Source organism: Rhincodon typus, chromosome 10 (assembly GCF_021869965.1).
Source record: "Rhincodon typus isolate 14 chromosome 10, sRhiTyp1.1, whole genome shotgun sequence".
NCBI classification, from domain to species: Eukaryota; Metazoa; Chordata; class Chondrichthyes; order Orectolobiformes; family Rhincodontidae; genus Rhincodon; species Rhincodon typus.
In genome coordinates, this window is record NC_063341.1 from 66011695 (window position 1) to 66025764 (window position 14070).

Here is a 14070-nt window from a genome sequence, read left to right on the forward strand (position 1 = left end):
ACCTTGTTGTCGTGGATTCTCCAGCATCTGCAGTTCCTACTATCTCTGAACCTAACCGCTATACTGACTGATCTTGATTTTACTGTCACGTGTATTTTACAGTAAAAAAAAAACAATATACAACGAAAAGCTTTCATTTGTCACCATGAAATGGTGCCTTTTGAACAAAGAATATGGAAAATAGAAACATATAGCTCAACCAGAGTTCATCAGTCCTGAACAACTTATCACCAATGACGCCTGCGCTGCAATCCCTCTGCAACCGCTTCGCTGTCATCTACACCGGACCCAACCAACATCGAAGTCACTGATCCTCAGGTGCCATCTTCAGCGCTGGGCCGATACTCCTACGCCATCGCCCTGTCACCACCTGCACCAGACCCACTGTCGGTCATGTCTCTCATCACTGGGCCCACCTCATCAATGTTGCTGTGATGACCTTCCACTGCCGCTAGCACTGGATCCAACCAACAATGAAGTTGATGATCTTCGGGCACCATCTTTTGCCAGTGGGCCTATCTTGCCAATGTCGACTCTGCTGATCTAGCAGCCGCTGATTGTAGGTCCTGTGCTTACTCTGGAAAAGTAAGTGCGAACTCACTCTCCTTAGTGGTAGGCCCGCTTGAGGTCTGTGCCCTGGACTTTCTCTGCCTCTGATGCCATCCAAACTCAGGACAAAGTAAGTAAGTTAAAGGAAAAAAAAAAAAAAAAAAAGGGGAAAAAAAAAAAATACAAAGAAGAAAAGCAGTCACAACGGAGGAGCTCCAGTAGAGGAGCCTTACTCCGCTGTCATCCTGGACCTATACACAACAATAGCAAGTGGCTAGGAGTATAGTATGTGCTGGATGCTCTGAGCTGAGGAATGAAGAGGAATTCATGAAGGCGATAAGATGTTCCTCAGGCAGTAAGATTACTCATTCCATTTAACAAATCTGTGCTTCAGAGAAAAAGGCCTCAAGAGATCAGTTTTGGGAAAAGGGGAACTATTTAAACATAAAATATTCCCAATGTACCAATTGTTTTTAATCTGCCACTCCACTGTTGCAAATCAACTTGGAAGTACACAACAAATGTCCTTGTGGTCACTTCTCCACAGTTTAACCTGCAAGATCTAGATTCAATTTGGCATCATCACAAACTGATACAAGGTTATTCAACTTAGTGGAAACCAATTGATGTAGGCGTAACAATTAATATACAATGCACTTTACATTAAAATACTGGCCCATTCAGCACCATGTAACTAAAATATTTTAGTCACCTAGCCACATTCTTTCTGGATTCAATACTTTGCAAAAAAGCTACATTTTCCCAAATAAAACTGCATCAACATATTAAACAGTTGGAGAATAATTATGTTAATTAAGCTACCCTCTGCGAGGGATCCCTCAGGGACCTGGGGTGGATAGATGTAGTGATTGTAAGGAGGCCAGTCAAGTGGTCCTCATACGGGTTCCCTGATTCGGCCAGATTAACAGCCTCAATTAGGGAGCCCTAGCTGACAGATAAGAACAGGAATGTCAGGCATCCTGTTCACTCCCCGCGCTGACTCTCAGGGCACTGGATCAGTATCTAGGACTCTCCATGTGTAAATAAAGGGCGACCTGGTGACAGAATACCAGCCTCTGTCGAGTTATTTCAGAGGGTATTGCAAGCAATCCCTTGGTCTCCCAGCCCAATTGTTCATTTTGCAATGCTGTGGAGTCCATGGACCATGCATATATTGGTTGTGGGCATTTGCATTTACTTTTAAAATATTTGAAAAACCTTTTGTCGTGCTTTTAGTTGCACTTCAGCTCCACACTGCTGATCTTTGGGCAACTGGTGTACAGGGGTGAAGGCAGATCCGAGAACCTCCTCGTGGGTCTGCTCCTGCGCCTGGCCAGGCTGAATAAGAAAAAGAACGAACTGCGGATGCTGTAAATCAGGAAACAAAACAGAAATTGCTGGAAAAGCTCAGCAGGTCTGGCAGCATCTGTAAAGGAAAGCACTCTGTTCTGAGGAAGGGTCACCGGACCCAAAACGCTAACTCTGTTCTTTCCTTCATAGATGCTGCCAGACCTGCTGAGCTTTTCCAGCAACTTCTGTTTTGTTTCCTGGCCAGGCTAGGCTGTCATAAAAAAAGATTCAGGCAACAGACCACTGAGCAGGTCATCTCTGCTGACTGCCTAGCACTGTTCCATGGTTATGTTTGAGCCCAGGTGTCATTGGAGAGGGAGCATGCAGTGTCCACCAGTGTTCTTGATGCCTTAGGGAAGAGGTGGGTACTGGGGGGAACACAGTGCTCCATTCTGATTTAGTTCCCTCCTTCTCTCTTTAATGACAACATTGCCCTTAACAGACTTTGTCTGAAAATGTTTAATTAGCCACATGGTAGTTTTCCTAGTGGCGGAAAAAAATTATACAATAAAGTATATCCACAAAAAAAAAGTGAAACCTTGGGAAAAAAGCTACTAGCCAACTTCAACGCAAAGCTTGCTTCAAGACCGTACAGCAAAAGGTACTTATATAGCAACATTGGAGTGCTTCACCAGAGCAATACAAAACATGACACTGAACCACAAAAGGTTTAAAAAAAAAGTTCGATGATTAAATGTTTGCCAAGGAATCAAGCATTAAGGAGCGTCTTAAAGTGAGAAAACCGAGAAAAGTGACATAGACAGGCAGAGATATAGCTAAGGGTACACAATAGCTTTGGCCAACCCAGAGGGAGAAGTCAGTTAAAACAGAAGTAATACTGAAGCAGACCAAATTCAAATGCAGCAAGACCTGAACATATCCAGGTTTAGGCTGGCAAGTGGCAAGTACCATCTGCACCACATAACTGTCAAACATTTTCAATTTAAAAAAAAACCTCACCAATACCCCTGGACGTTTAGTAGTATTACCTTCACTGAATCTTCAACTAACAACATCCTGGAAGTTAACACTGACCAGAAACTGAACTGGACTTGCCATATAAATACTGTGGCTACAGAAGCTAGGAATCCTGCAGTAAGTTAATCACATCCTGTCTCCCAAAAGCCTATCTACAAGGTATAACTCAGATGTCTGATGGAAGACTCACCCTGCAGCTCCAACAATGTTCAAGAAGGTTACCACCATCCAGGCCAAAGGAGTTTTCACGTACCAGAGAAATTCACCAAGGCTCATTAGACAGGATCTTTGAAACCCACCACCAGCCAGAAAGTCAAGAGCAGCACATACATGGTACACCACCACCTCCAAGGTCTCTCCAAGCCAACCACCATTCTGACTTAGAAATGTCACTATTCTCTAAATGTTACTGTCAAAATCCTGGAATCTACACCAAATAAGCTGCAGTGGTGTAGGTGTCCACCACCTTCTCTCGAGCAGCTAGAGATGGGCAATGACTGCTGGGCCAACCAGTGACAACCCATTCCATGAATGAATATAAAAAACATTACTTGAGACAGCAGTGAAGTTGCGGGATAGCACGAGGATGAAAATAGATGGTCTAAGGATAGTGTGAATCCATGGTCAGAAGGTCATGTCAGAATCAAGTGACACCGAAGTTGTGAACAGACGAGCTTAATCTTGTACTGCTACCATGCAAAAGGATGGCATTGGAACTTCGGAAACGGAGTTTGGAGCAGGGCCCAAAAACAATAGTTTCAGATTTCCAAATATTTAATTGGAGAAAATTTCTGCCCAGCTATCAAATAAGCAATGTGATAATTTAGGAGTGGAGTAGAGATATGGTAGCAAGGTAGAGATGGGCATCATCAATGCAAAGCCTAGTGGTGTGCTTTCAAACAATGCTGTTGAGAAATAGGGTTATTGAAAAATCCTGAGGGAATACCAAATGTAACTGTGCAGTCAGGAAGGGAAACTACTGGAAATAATACTCTTGCTGTAATTAGATGGAGAAGAATGGAATTGGGTGAGTGCAGACCCACCCAGCTGAAAGACAGTGGGGAGTTGTTGAAGGAGGAAGTTGACAATATCCACGTCAAAGGTTGCAACAGGCTGAGAAGCATGAGGAGGGAGAGCTTACCTTTGTCAAAATCGTGGACAAGATCATTTATGACTTTGATGAAATCCATTTCTGTAATTTGATGGGGTGGAAATCCAATTTGAGTGATTCAAGCATGTAGTAATTTATACTAAAAACTCAATTTAATACAAAAGCAAAATACTACAGATGCTCTCAATCTGGACATTTTGCCCAAAGTTTAACTGAATTTAACTTGGATTGTACAGCATTTAACTTCCAGGGAATCACCAGTGCCAGTTAGCTTTACTAATACATATTAATCATGGAGCTTGTAGCATTTTATTCACAGTAGGATTCATTCAAATAATTTGGAAAGATAGGCAATAAATCACTAATTTTATTTCAAATTTGTGATAAATTTTCCTGATGAGATAGTGCATGCATGGAAAAACACGAAAAAAACGTTAGAGACAAGGAGAAAAAATATTCTGATTACTCATCTGGTGGTTTTGGTTTTAGTTTATAAAAATCAGAAAACTACAAGATATAGGAGAGAAGGAACAGTAAAGAACGTAGGGATTGGCAGACAATTTTATCTACTGCAATAGAAGAGAATTTTGATTTTGAAATCAAATAGCAGTTTGATTTCAAAACAGTTGTACATTGCAGAGCAAACAACTGTTTATTTTACTATCCAATTAAAACATGCAGCTACTTAGTTTAACATGCATTATGAAGGCTTAGTGTTTAATATTTTTTGTGGCCTGAGCTTTGAAGGATTGTGGCAAAACTGATTAATTTCAAGTTTTATTGATACCCATTTTTTCTTTTAAACGTGATCTTTCATTGGGACTTTATTTTGAAAGACCTACAAATATCACATGACTTCAGCTAATTACTTGGGCCTACTCCATAGAAATCGCTTTCCTGCAATTTATGGATGTCTTGTTGCAATATTGTTCTGGATGTCAGTTGAGAAAGGATTGCCCAGCTTATCTCTCTGCCTTCTGAAACATCCTTAAGTGTCCAGTGTGAAATTTGATTGTTCTCTTAAAAAGGTGATTTTGCAATGCTGTTCCCGAAAAAAAAAGCTGCATCTGCAAAGACTCGGTGGCATCTGCACCAGATGGATAATCATCTGAACAGTCAACTATTCACCTTTCAGTTTCTTCAAGAACTAAGCATTATTTGTGAAAAAGTGTTCCCCCTCCACCAAAGTGATTCTCTGTGGACTGAAATTGAGTTTCTTCCCTTTACTCTTTGCATGCATGTGTTGCAGATTATTTAGGAGGTGTAAAATTTACATTGTCATTTTACAAATTGTGTTGGCCAGTTTTGTAAGTTTGTTGAATAAATTTTGTTTTAAATAGGTCAATAATGTTGCACTTAAAGAAACTTAGTTGATGGATCTTTTTATTCCAGGTCAAATATTTTTGGCGAATTGTATTATTCTGCATAATAAATATGACTTTGATTAGGTACATGTCATACAGAAATTGAAAGATCTCAAAACCAAATCCAGTAACAACTTATTTTTGTACATAAGTTGTTCAACAGCCAGCTATGTTGGACTGATATCTACAAATTCTCCAAAGTAGCAACAACAACATTTTTTGAACCTCTTCCATCATTTAGGAACTCAAATCTCTAATACAGGATACCAAAGAGTTAGCAAAATTTTGACAGAATATACATATTCCAGTCACTACAAAGCTTTTCATTTGGCAACGTTGATATTTCTATCTTAACTTCTGTCCAATTCTAAAATAAGAGAGATGAAATTACAAATCTAGTTATTAAATGATAGCGAAATGGTTAGGCATCAGATGAATTCTACAAGCTGTTGGGGAAAAAAAGGTTATAAAGATCGAGTGGCAGACTGATTAGTCTGGGAGAAAGCATCCTTCCTCATAACACTAAGAAGTGATGTTGACTGGCAAGGGATATCAGATTCTGTTGCAAAACTGAAACTACATTATATCACAACATACTCAACAGGTCAAGAAGAACTTGCTGCTCAGCTCACTATCTAGTAAAAAAAAGTAAACACCAAAAACTGATGGACAAGCTGACCAGATATTTATACCTAGAAGATGCAAATACTTTTCCTCCACCCCACAATCTCCTCCCAACCTGAAAAGCCTTACAACTCCACTGCAAATGCACCTTTTCTGTCAAATTAAATGTTACAGAAGTCAACTTAAATTTTTTCAGGGAGAACACGTTTAAGACTCTAATAAATTACATATGTAATTCCAAGCATTGACCCCACCCTAATCAGCAAGAGCTGTAAGAACTTGTATTACTGCAGACAAATCAGAAAACATCTCATTACTGACACATCCAGAAAACATTAACAGGCCTCTCAATCCACATGGAGTTTTGAAATTACAACAGTTAAAGCATTACATTTAACGTGGAAGCATTCATGTTTAACTTGTTAGGAATGAAACCAAATCAAAATTATACAATACAAGATATTCAAGCTAAGTTCTACCGAACATCAATCAAGTTGAAAATAGCTGGAAAAAAAAGCAGCATATGCTGGATATACAAGCAGGTCAGCCAGCACCTACAAAAAAAAAAATGCCAAGTTCATGTTCCACAAATAGGCCTTCATCATGTGATCAATTAAAACTTGATAATCAATTTTTCTATTTGATGACTGATCTTCTGAGCATTAAGAGTTTGCAGCTTTCAGTAGACATCAATTTGTCTTCTAACTTTATTATTTATATTGTTTGTAAAATCTTTCTATTTAACTGACTTCAATATTTTCAGGCTTCTTAAAAAAAATTCTGGGAAAGGCTTGATGGATCAGCTACTCTTTTCCTGCCATTGACTTTGCACCAAAATATACTGCATTTCAAGCAATATAGATTTCACAATCAAATGGTTATTGTTCATTGTAAATGGACAATTCAAAACGTCAAAGGATACTTCAGCATCCAATACAACATTGTGCAAGACCTAACGGGAGGCGATGGCCTAATGGTATTATTGCTGGGCTGTTAATCAGACATCCAGACAACATTCTGGGGACCCGGGTTTGAATCCTGCCAGGGCAGATGGTGGAACTTGAATTCAATAAACATCCAAAATTAAGAATCTGACGATGACTGTGAATTGATTGTTGGAAAAAAAAACACCTATCTGGCTCACTAATGTCCTTTAAGGAAGGAACTGCCATTCTTACCTGATCTGGCCTACATGTGACTCCAGACCCAAAGCAGTGTGGTTGACTCTTAACTGCTCTCTGGGCAATTAGGAATGAGCAATAAATGCTGCCTAGCCTGCAACGCCCCTCATCCCATTAATGAATAAAGAACAATAAAATTAATAACTAGCTCCATTTTCTACAATGCTGCAAAACAACAGATTTGAGTCAAGGTGGAAGGATAGTAGAGATCAATTGTACCTGGCTGTATTTATGTATAAACACAGATTGATACCTAACCTGATTCAGTGTCAATGCTATCTGAAGAACTAGATTCACTACTGCTGCTGTCACTTTCAGAGTCTGAGGAACTGCTGCTGCTTTCACTTAATCTCGAACATTGGCCCATATCTATAGCTGGATTATTCTTCTGAGCTGTAAAAAAGAAAGTCAAAACACTTAATTTGAGGACAAAAAGAAAAGGCATGGTATTATAGTTTGAGCATACCAGTACATACAGTTTTTTTGTTTTTTTCCAGAGTTCAGATGCCCACTCACATCCTGTAATCTTTTTTCCAGCTCTTGCCTTTTCTCCAGTTGAATTTCTTCTTTAGATTTTCCTGAAGATTTTTTAGCTACACAATATGGTATCCAAAAATACATTAGACTCGCCATCATTCTAAATGAGAATATGCATACTGTAGAATTTCATACTTACGGAAAGTTTTTCTTTGCTTTTTTCTTAGACAAGTATTAACATGTCTTTCCAGGTCTCTCAGTGTAGAGGATTTTAAAGTTTCAAAGTCAATTTCTATTTCATCTGGATTAGAGTCCCTTAAGGACGGCTCTCGTGCCTGTATTATATGAACAATGCGCCCCAATTTGTCACCAGGAAGCTTGTTTATATTGAGACTTAATTGTCTCTTTTCATCATAAGACATTGGCTTAGCATCATCTTCTGATTCACACACTGGCATTTGCTGCTTAGTTCTCCTTGATCTCCTGCAGTACAAAATGCATTTATTAAACAGAGCTGGTCAATAAAAGTGGTATTACAAACATTTCTTGCCTATTCTATGGCAAGTCAAAGCTGCAATGCTTGGCCATGATGTTGGAATCAGATTTTGTAAATCGAGCACAATGAAATTATATGCTTCATAGCATCAGAATAATTTACATGTTTTGTCCACAGGCCATCATTAAGACAGCCATTAAAATATAATTCGTTTATGGAGTTTTTTGTAGAAATGTTTACAATGCTGAATGTTAGCTTGTAATTGACAGCAATACAATTTGTAAGCAATTGAGTGAATGGGTTACTTAAAAATTGCAGTAATAAAAGCCACGATTAAGTATTATAATTGAGATCATTTTATTTATTTGCATTGCTGAAACAATGACTGCCAACCTCCTTGTGAATATGCAAACTAGGAGCAGAAATAGGTCACTCAGCCCTCAAGCCTGCCGCCATTTAAGAAAATAATGGATAACCTGATAATTCCATATTCCTGTCTACCATAAATAACTATTCACCTCCTTGCTTATTAAGGATCTAATCCCTCTCTACCATAAAAACAAAAACTATGCTTTCACTGTTTTTTGAGTAAGAGTTCAAAAGACTCATGAACATCCAAAAAAAAACTTTGCCTCATTTGTCTTATATGAATGACCCTTTATTTTGGAAAAAAGTGATCTCTAGTTCTACATTTTCTCACAAAAGGAAACTTCCTTTCCAAACGCACAAGTCTTGCTTGTCCGATCTTTCCTCATAAGACAACCTGTCTACTCCAAGAATTAGTCTAGTAAAACATCTCTGAACTGCTTCCAAATTTATATCCTTCCTTAAATAAGGAAACCAATACCCTGCGCAGTACTCCAGATGAAGTTTCAATGTTTTTTATAACTGAAGCAGAACCTCCTTAATTTTGTATTCAACTCCCTTGCAATAAAAACATTCTATTAGATTGTCTTATTGTTTGCTATACCTGCATACTAACCTTTTGCAATTCATGCACTAGGAAACAGAAGACAACAAAAGACATAGTAATCAATTGCAGAAATTCTGCAGCTTGACTGGTCAAGAAGTTAGGTGAGTGACAAGCAGGACAAGGAGACAAAATGTACAAACATTGTGATGTATAAAGTAAAGAATCAATGGTTTTCTCCATCATAATCAAGAACAGTTCAACACGATAGGAAACATCATCGCAGTAGAACAAAAGAAACAGGAAGAAGATTAAATTATAAAGCTCCTTGAGCCAGCTCTGCCATTTATGATCAAAACTGACATGCTCTACATATATTTCAATTTCCTGATAGACCAAAATATTCATGTCTTAGCCTTTAATACAGTCAACCTTGAAGTACATACAACTTTAAAATTCTGAATCCAAAACTCTAACCTCTCAATCCCGAGTGAAGAAGTTTCAAATCATTTTATACTTTATCCCCAGACTTTATCCCATTATTCCAAATTCCTCAGTCAGAGGTGGTAATTTCTGTGTCCACCTTATCAAGCCACTTCAGAATTATGTATGCTTCAATGAGATCACATCTCATTCTTCTAAACTCTGACTATATGCTTAATTTATTCAGCCTATCAAAAACAAAACAAACAAAACAAACAAAAACAAAACCAAACAAAACCAAACAAAAACAAACTTCTCATCCCAGGTACCAATCCAGTAAAACTTACGACAAAACAATTACACATGGCAAAACATCCCTGCCTGCAGAAAATTACTTTCTTCCAACACCAACATGTAGGTGGAAAGAAAAGCACAATAAAACTGCTCATGATAGTTAAAGAAAAGCATTGTTTAAAAACCTCTAGAGACAATTTATTACCAACTTTAGTAGTACTTTATGGGCTCCCAAGATTCAATGTCATGTCAGGACTAAAAGTCGAACTACAACTCGTAACTACCAGACTTTACTGGTTGTAATAATACCATAAATTCAGCAACCATACAGTTCAATGGATAACCTCATGGTGAGAATGAACCTTGCAGGCTTCGGTAAGACTCATAGCAGAACAATGCAAATGATCCAGCAGACTGTGAAAGCTCAGCCATCAGGTATACTCAAGACAGAGATCAAGACAGACTTGCAAGTACTACCGACATCAGGGGATATAGGGCTAGTGCAGGTAAATGTCATGTAGGTAGACGATGAACCATGACCTTCAAAGGCAAAGCAAGCTCAATGGGCTGAATGGTATACTCATGCTTTACGTTCCAAACTAGGGCAAATCAGAACTCAGAGCACTTTCTTCATTATGCAAACTAGTGGTTTTGGATTTTACAATAAATCAAGTCATTAATAACAACTTCCCTGCACTTTTTGGTCTATTAAAGAAGGTTGTTTCAGCAAATCTATCAGTCAACCACCAACATCATGTATTTATTGCATGCTATTTAAACTAAAATAAATTCATCAGGTAAATCAATATAAAAGGTTTTTCTCCCCCCTCCAGTTATTTAGAGGCTTTATTGCCAGGTCATCGATCTGAAATATTGCTGTTTCTCTTTCTGTAGGTGCACCTCTGACTGCCAAGTTCAACATACTCCTTTATCAAATTTTCAGCATCATCAGTACTTGATGGCTGCAGAGTTAGATGCTCCAGCCAGAGCTCCTCTGCTCTGCACGGTTTTTCTCTTTTTTCTCCCCCCCCACCACCACCACCTCTCTTTTTCCCTCCTCCTTTGCATTTTTTTTTCCAATTTTCGACTTACCAGAGGGAATGGAGGTGGTGACACCTGACCAGAGGCCGGTGCATGGGGCGAGGGGTGGGGGGCACTGAACCCCAGGATGAGGCTGGTGCATGGGGGCAGCACGGGTGGCACAAGCCCAGGAGAAAGAAAAACTTACCTTGAAGCAGCTGAGAGCTGGTGCGGAGCAGCTTGGAGCAGAACGGGGACAGTTGTTGGACTGGAGTCTAGTGCAGACAGTCAGATCATGTGTGGAAGCCCCCTGTGCTGAGCTACTGCAATATAATGTTCATTTGTAATTTGTTTATCTGAGTGTAATGACTATCCTTTAACCCATATTTCTAACTTATACTATGAATCACTGTAAAGTAACTACTTTTTTATTCCTCTTTTTGTATCCAAGATTTGTACCTAGGTACTTTGTACCCAAGGTGGCACCATAACAGGCGACACTGTAAACTTTTCACTGTACTCCTGTATTTGAGCACGTGACAAAAGGATATTCTATTCTATTCTATTCTATTCTGCTTTGCTTTTTAAAAATTCCGTATAATAAGCTAACTGAAGTCCACCATCCAGAGTATATTCTGCACCCTCAGAGCTTCTAAGCAATGTTCAGAATCTTAACATGGATGATGATTTTTAAAACCTATCATTTGGCTATGGAACATTCTGGGATCTTCTGTGAAATGCAATGGTGTGATATGAATTCTTTTTCGAAGTTTACACTAACCTAAAGTATCCTGGGAAATGGAACAGAAGCCCATGCTTTGTTTTTTTAGGAAAATCAAACTGCAACAGCTGGTTTTAAAAACAAAATGTTGTTACTAGATTTCAAAGAGACCACTGACAAGCTAAAAATCAAACATTTCCTCTCTCAATCTGCAATCTAAGTACATCAGTGTCTTCAGGAATAGTAGAAATACTATATAGAAAAAATGGTGACAAGAATCCACTCGTACCTTCTTTCCTCGGAGCTTTTCTTGTATTTCTTTTTCTGCAATTGCTTGGATTTAGTTTTCTTCCTTTCACAGTTTTTCTTAAATTTCTTATCTTTCCTCCTCCTCTCCTTTTTGACTTTGTTCTTTTTCCTCAGCCTAGACAGTGGAGCTCGAGTTAATGCTTTGAGCTGATCATGCACTGCTTTCAACTGTTGGGGATAATATTGAGAGAAGTCAAAATCTCCATATATGTAGTTAAAATTGGCATACTAAGTTTGCTTATTTCAGAAATTAGTTATCACAGTAAAAATAATTTGGCTTGTCTGTCCTCTTCCCCATTCTCCTGAACATCACAATTACCCTACATTTTATCTGCAAAATAATCTACTGAACTCAGCACTGAATATATTTCAGGACTCAATATTCATTGCTCTGTTAGTGAGAATTCCAAGAACTGACAGTCCTAGAAACGAAATCCTCCTCACTTTTAAAAGGGAGCCTCCTGATTTTTAAATTCTGACCGATTCTGGATATCAATATCTCACTTGCTGTGAGCAGCCAAATGAAGATGCTGTTTGATTCAATCTGCCAGCTTTGGGACATAGTGAATATAATTACCATCACTCCAGCACGAAAGTTCATACAGTTTTAATGCATTCACGAGATGCAGGGCCACCACTTATTGTCCATCCTTAACTGTCCTTGAGAATGTGTGGAGCTGCCTTCTTGTACCACTACACAGCCCATTTGGTGCAGGTACATCCACAATTCTGTTAGGCAGCGAGTCCCACAATTTTGCCCTAGTGACAGAGGGAATGGCATATATTTCCAAGTCAGGTTGGTGATTGGTTTAAAGGGAAACTTCTAAGGGGTGGAGTCCTGGTGGACATGCTGACCTTGTCCTATTGGCTGAGGTTACAGGTGCTGCCTAATTAGCTTTGGTGAATTCTGCAGTAACCCCTGTATGAAGGAACATACTGTTACTGAGCATCAGTGGTGGTGGCAGAGAATATCATGCAGGTGGTGACAAGTGGGCTGCTTTGACCTAGATTATGTCCAGTTTCCATCTCATTCCTGACTGCGTTTTGTAGATCATGGACATAATTTGGACAGCCAGGAGGAGATTGACCCGCTGCAGAATTCTGAACTTCTGACCCGGTCTTACAGCCATAGTACTTTTTAGGTCATTTCAGTTCAGTTTCTGGACAATTGTAATCTCCAGAATGTTTATAGTGGGGCTTTCAGTGATGGTAACGAAAGACTCAGAGTCAGAGTAAAACAGCATAGAAACAGGCCTTTCAGCCCAAACTGGTGCATGCTGACCATGGTGCCCACTCAGCTAGTTGCAATTGCTCACATTTGGTCCATATCCCTCTAAATCCTTCCCATTCATGTACCTATCCAAATTTTTTTTTAGATGTTGCTATTGTACCTGCCTCAATCACTCTCTCTGGCAGCCCATTCTGTATACGTACCACTCTGTGTGAAGAAGTTGACCCTTAGCTCTTTCTTAAATCTTTCCCCTCCTACCTTAAACCTATGCCCTCTAGTTTTCAATTTCCCATCCCTGGGGAAAAAAGACTATATGCATTTATCCTATCTATGCTCCTGATGTTTTAAGACGTCTCAATAAGGTCACCCCTCATTCTCCTACATTCCAAGGAATAAAGTCCTATCCTGGCCAACCTTTCCCTTTAACTCAGGCGTACTAGTCCTGGCAACATCCTCGTAAATCTTCTTTGCACACTTTCCAGTTTAACCATGTCTTTCCTATAACAGGGTGGCCAAAACTATACAGAATACTCCAGGTGCGGCCTCACCAATGTCTAATACAACCGTAACAATGTTCCAACTCCTATACTCAATGCCTTGACCAATGAAGGCCAGAATGCTAAATGCCTTCGTCACCACCCTGTCTACTTGTGACACTGCTTTCAATGAACTTGTACTCCTAGGTCCCTCTGTTCCACAACACTCCTTAGACCTTATCATTTACTCTACAAGGCCTACCTTGGTTTGACTTTCCAAAGTGCCCCACCTCACACTTATCTATAATGAATTGCATTTGCCAATCCTCAGTCCAATTCCCCATCTGATCAAGATCCCTCTAATTTTTGATAATCTTCCTTGTTATCAACGATAACTCCTAATTTTGTAGCATCCATAAACTTAGTAATCATGCCTTGTACATTCATATCCAGATCATTTATGTAAATAACAAATAACAAAGGTCCCACTACCAACCCCTGTGGCACAGGCTTCCAGTCCAAGAAGAAACCTTCAACCATCAGCTTCTACTTCCTA

The 14070-nt window shown here is 39.2% G+C and overlaps 1 protein-coding gene across 2 annotated transcripts in view; it reads right to left on the reverse strand.

The window, feature by feature from the left end:
* The window catches only part of LOC109915168 (bromodomain-containing protein 3-like), an 80542-nt gene that overhangs the window by 32901 nt on the left and 33571 nt on the right, over positions 1-14070 (reverse strand). For both annotated transcript variants that reach the window (XM_048602118.1, XM_048602119.1), the window contains exons 8-11: positions 11788-11975; positions 7834-8117; positions 7634-7750; positions 7416-7550 (exon numbers count right to left, since the gene is read on the reverse strand). In XM_048602118.1, coding sequence (XP_048458075.1) covers positions 7416-7550; positions 7634-7750; positions 7834-8117; positions 11788-11975 — 724 coding nt within the window. The remainder of the gene's footprint in view (positions 1-7415; positions 7551-7633; positions 7751-7833; positions 8118-11787; positions 11976-14070) is intronic.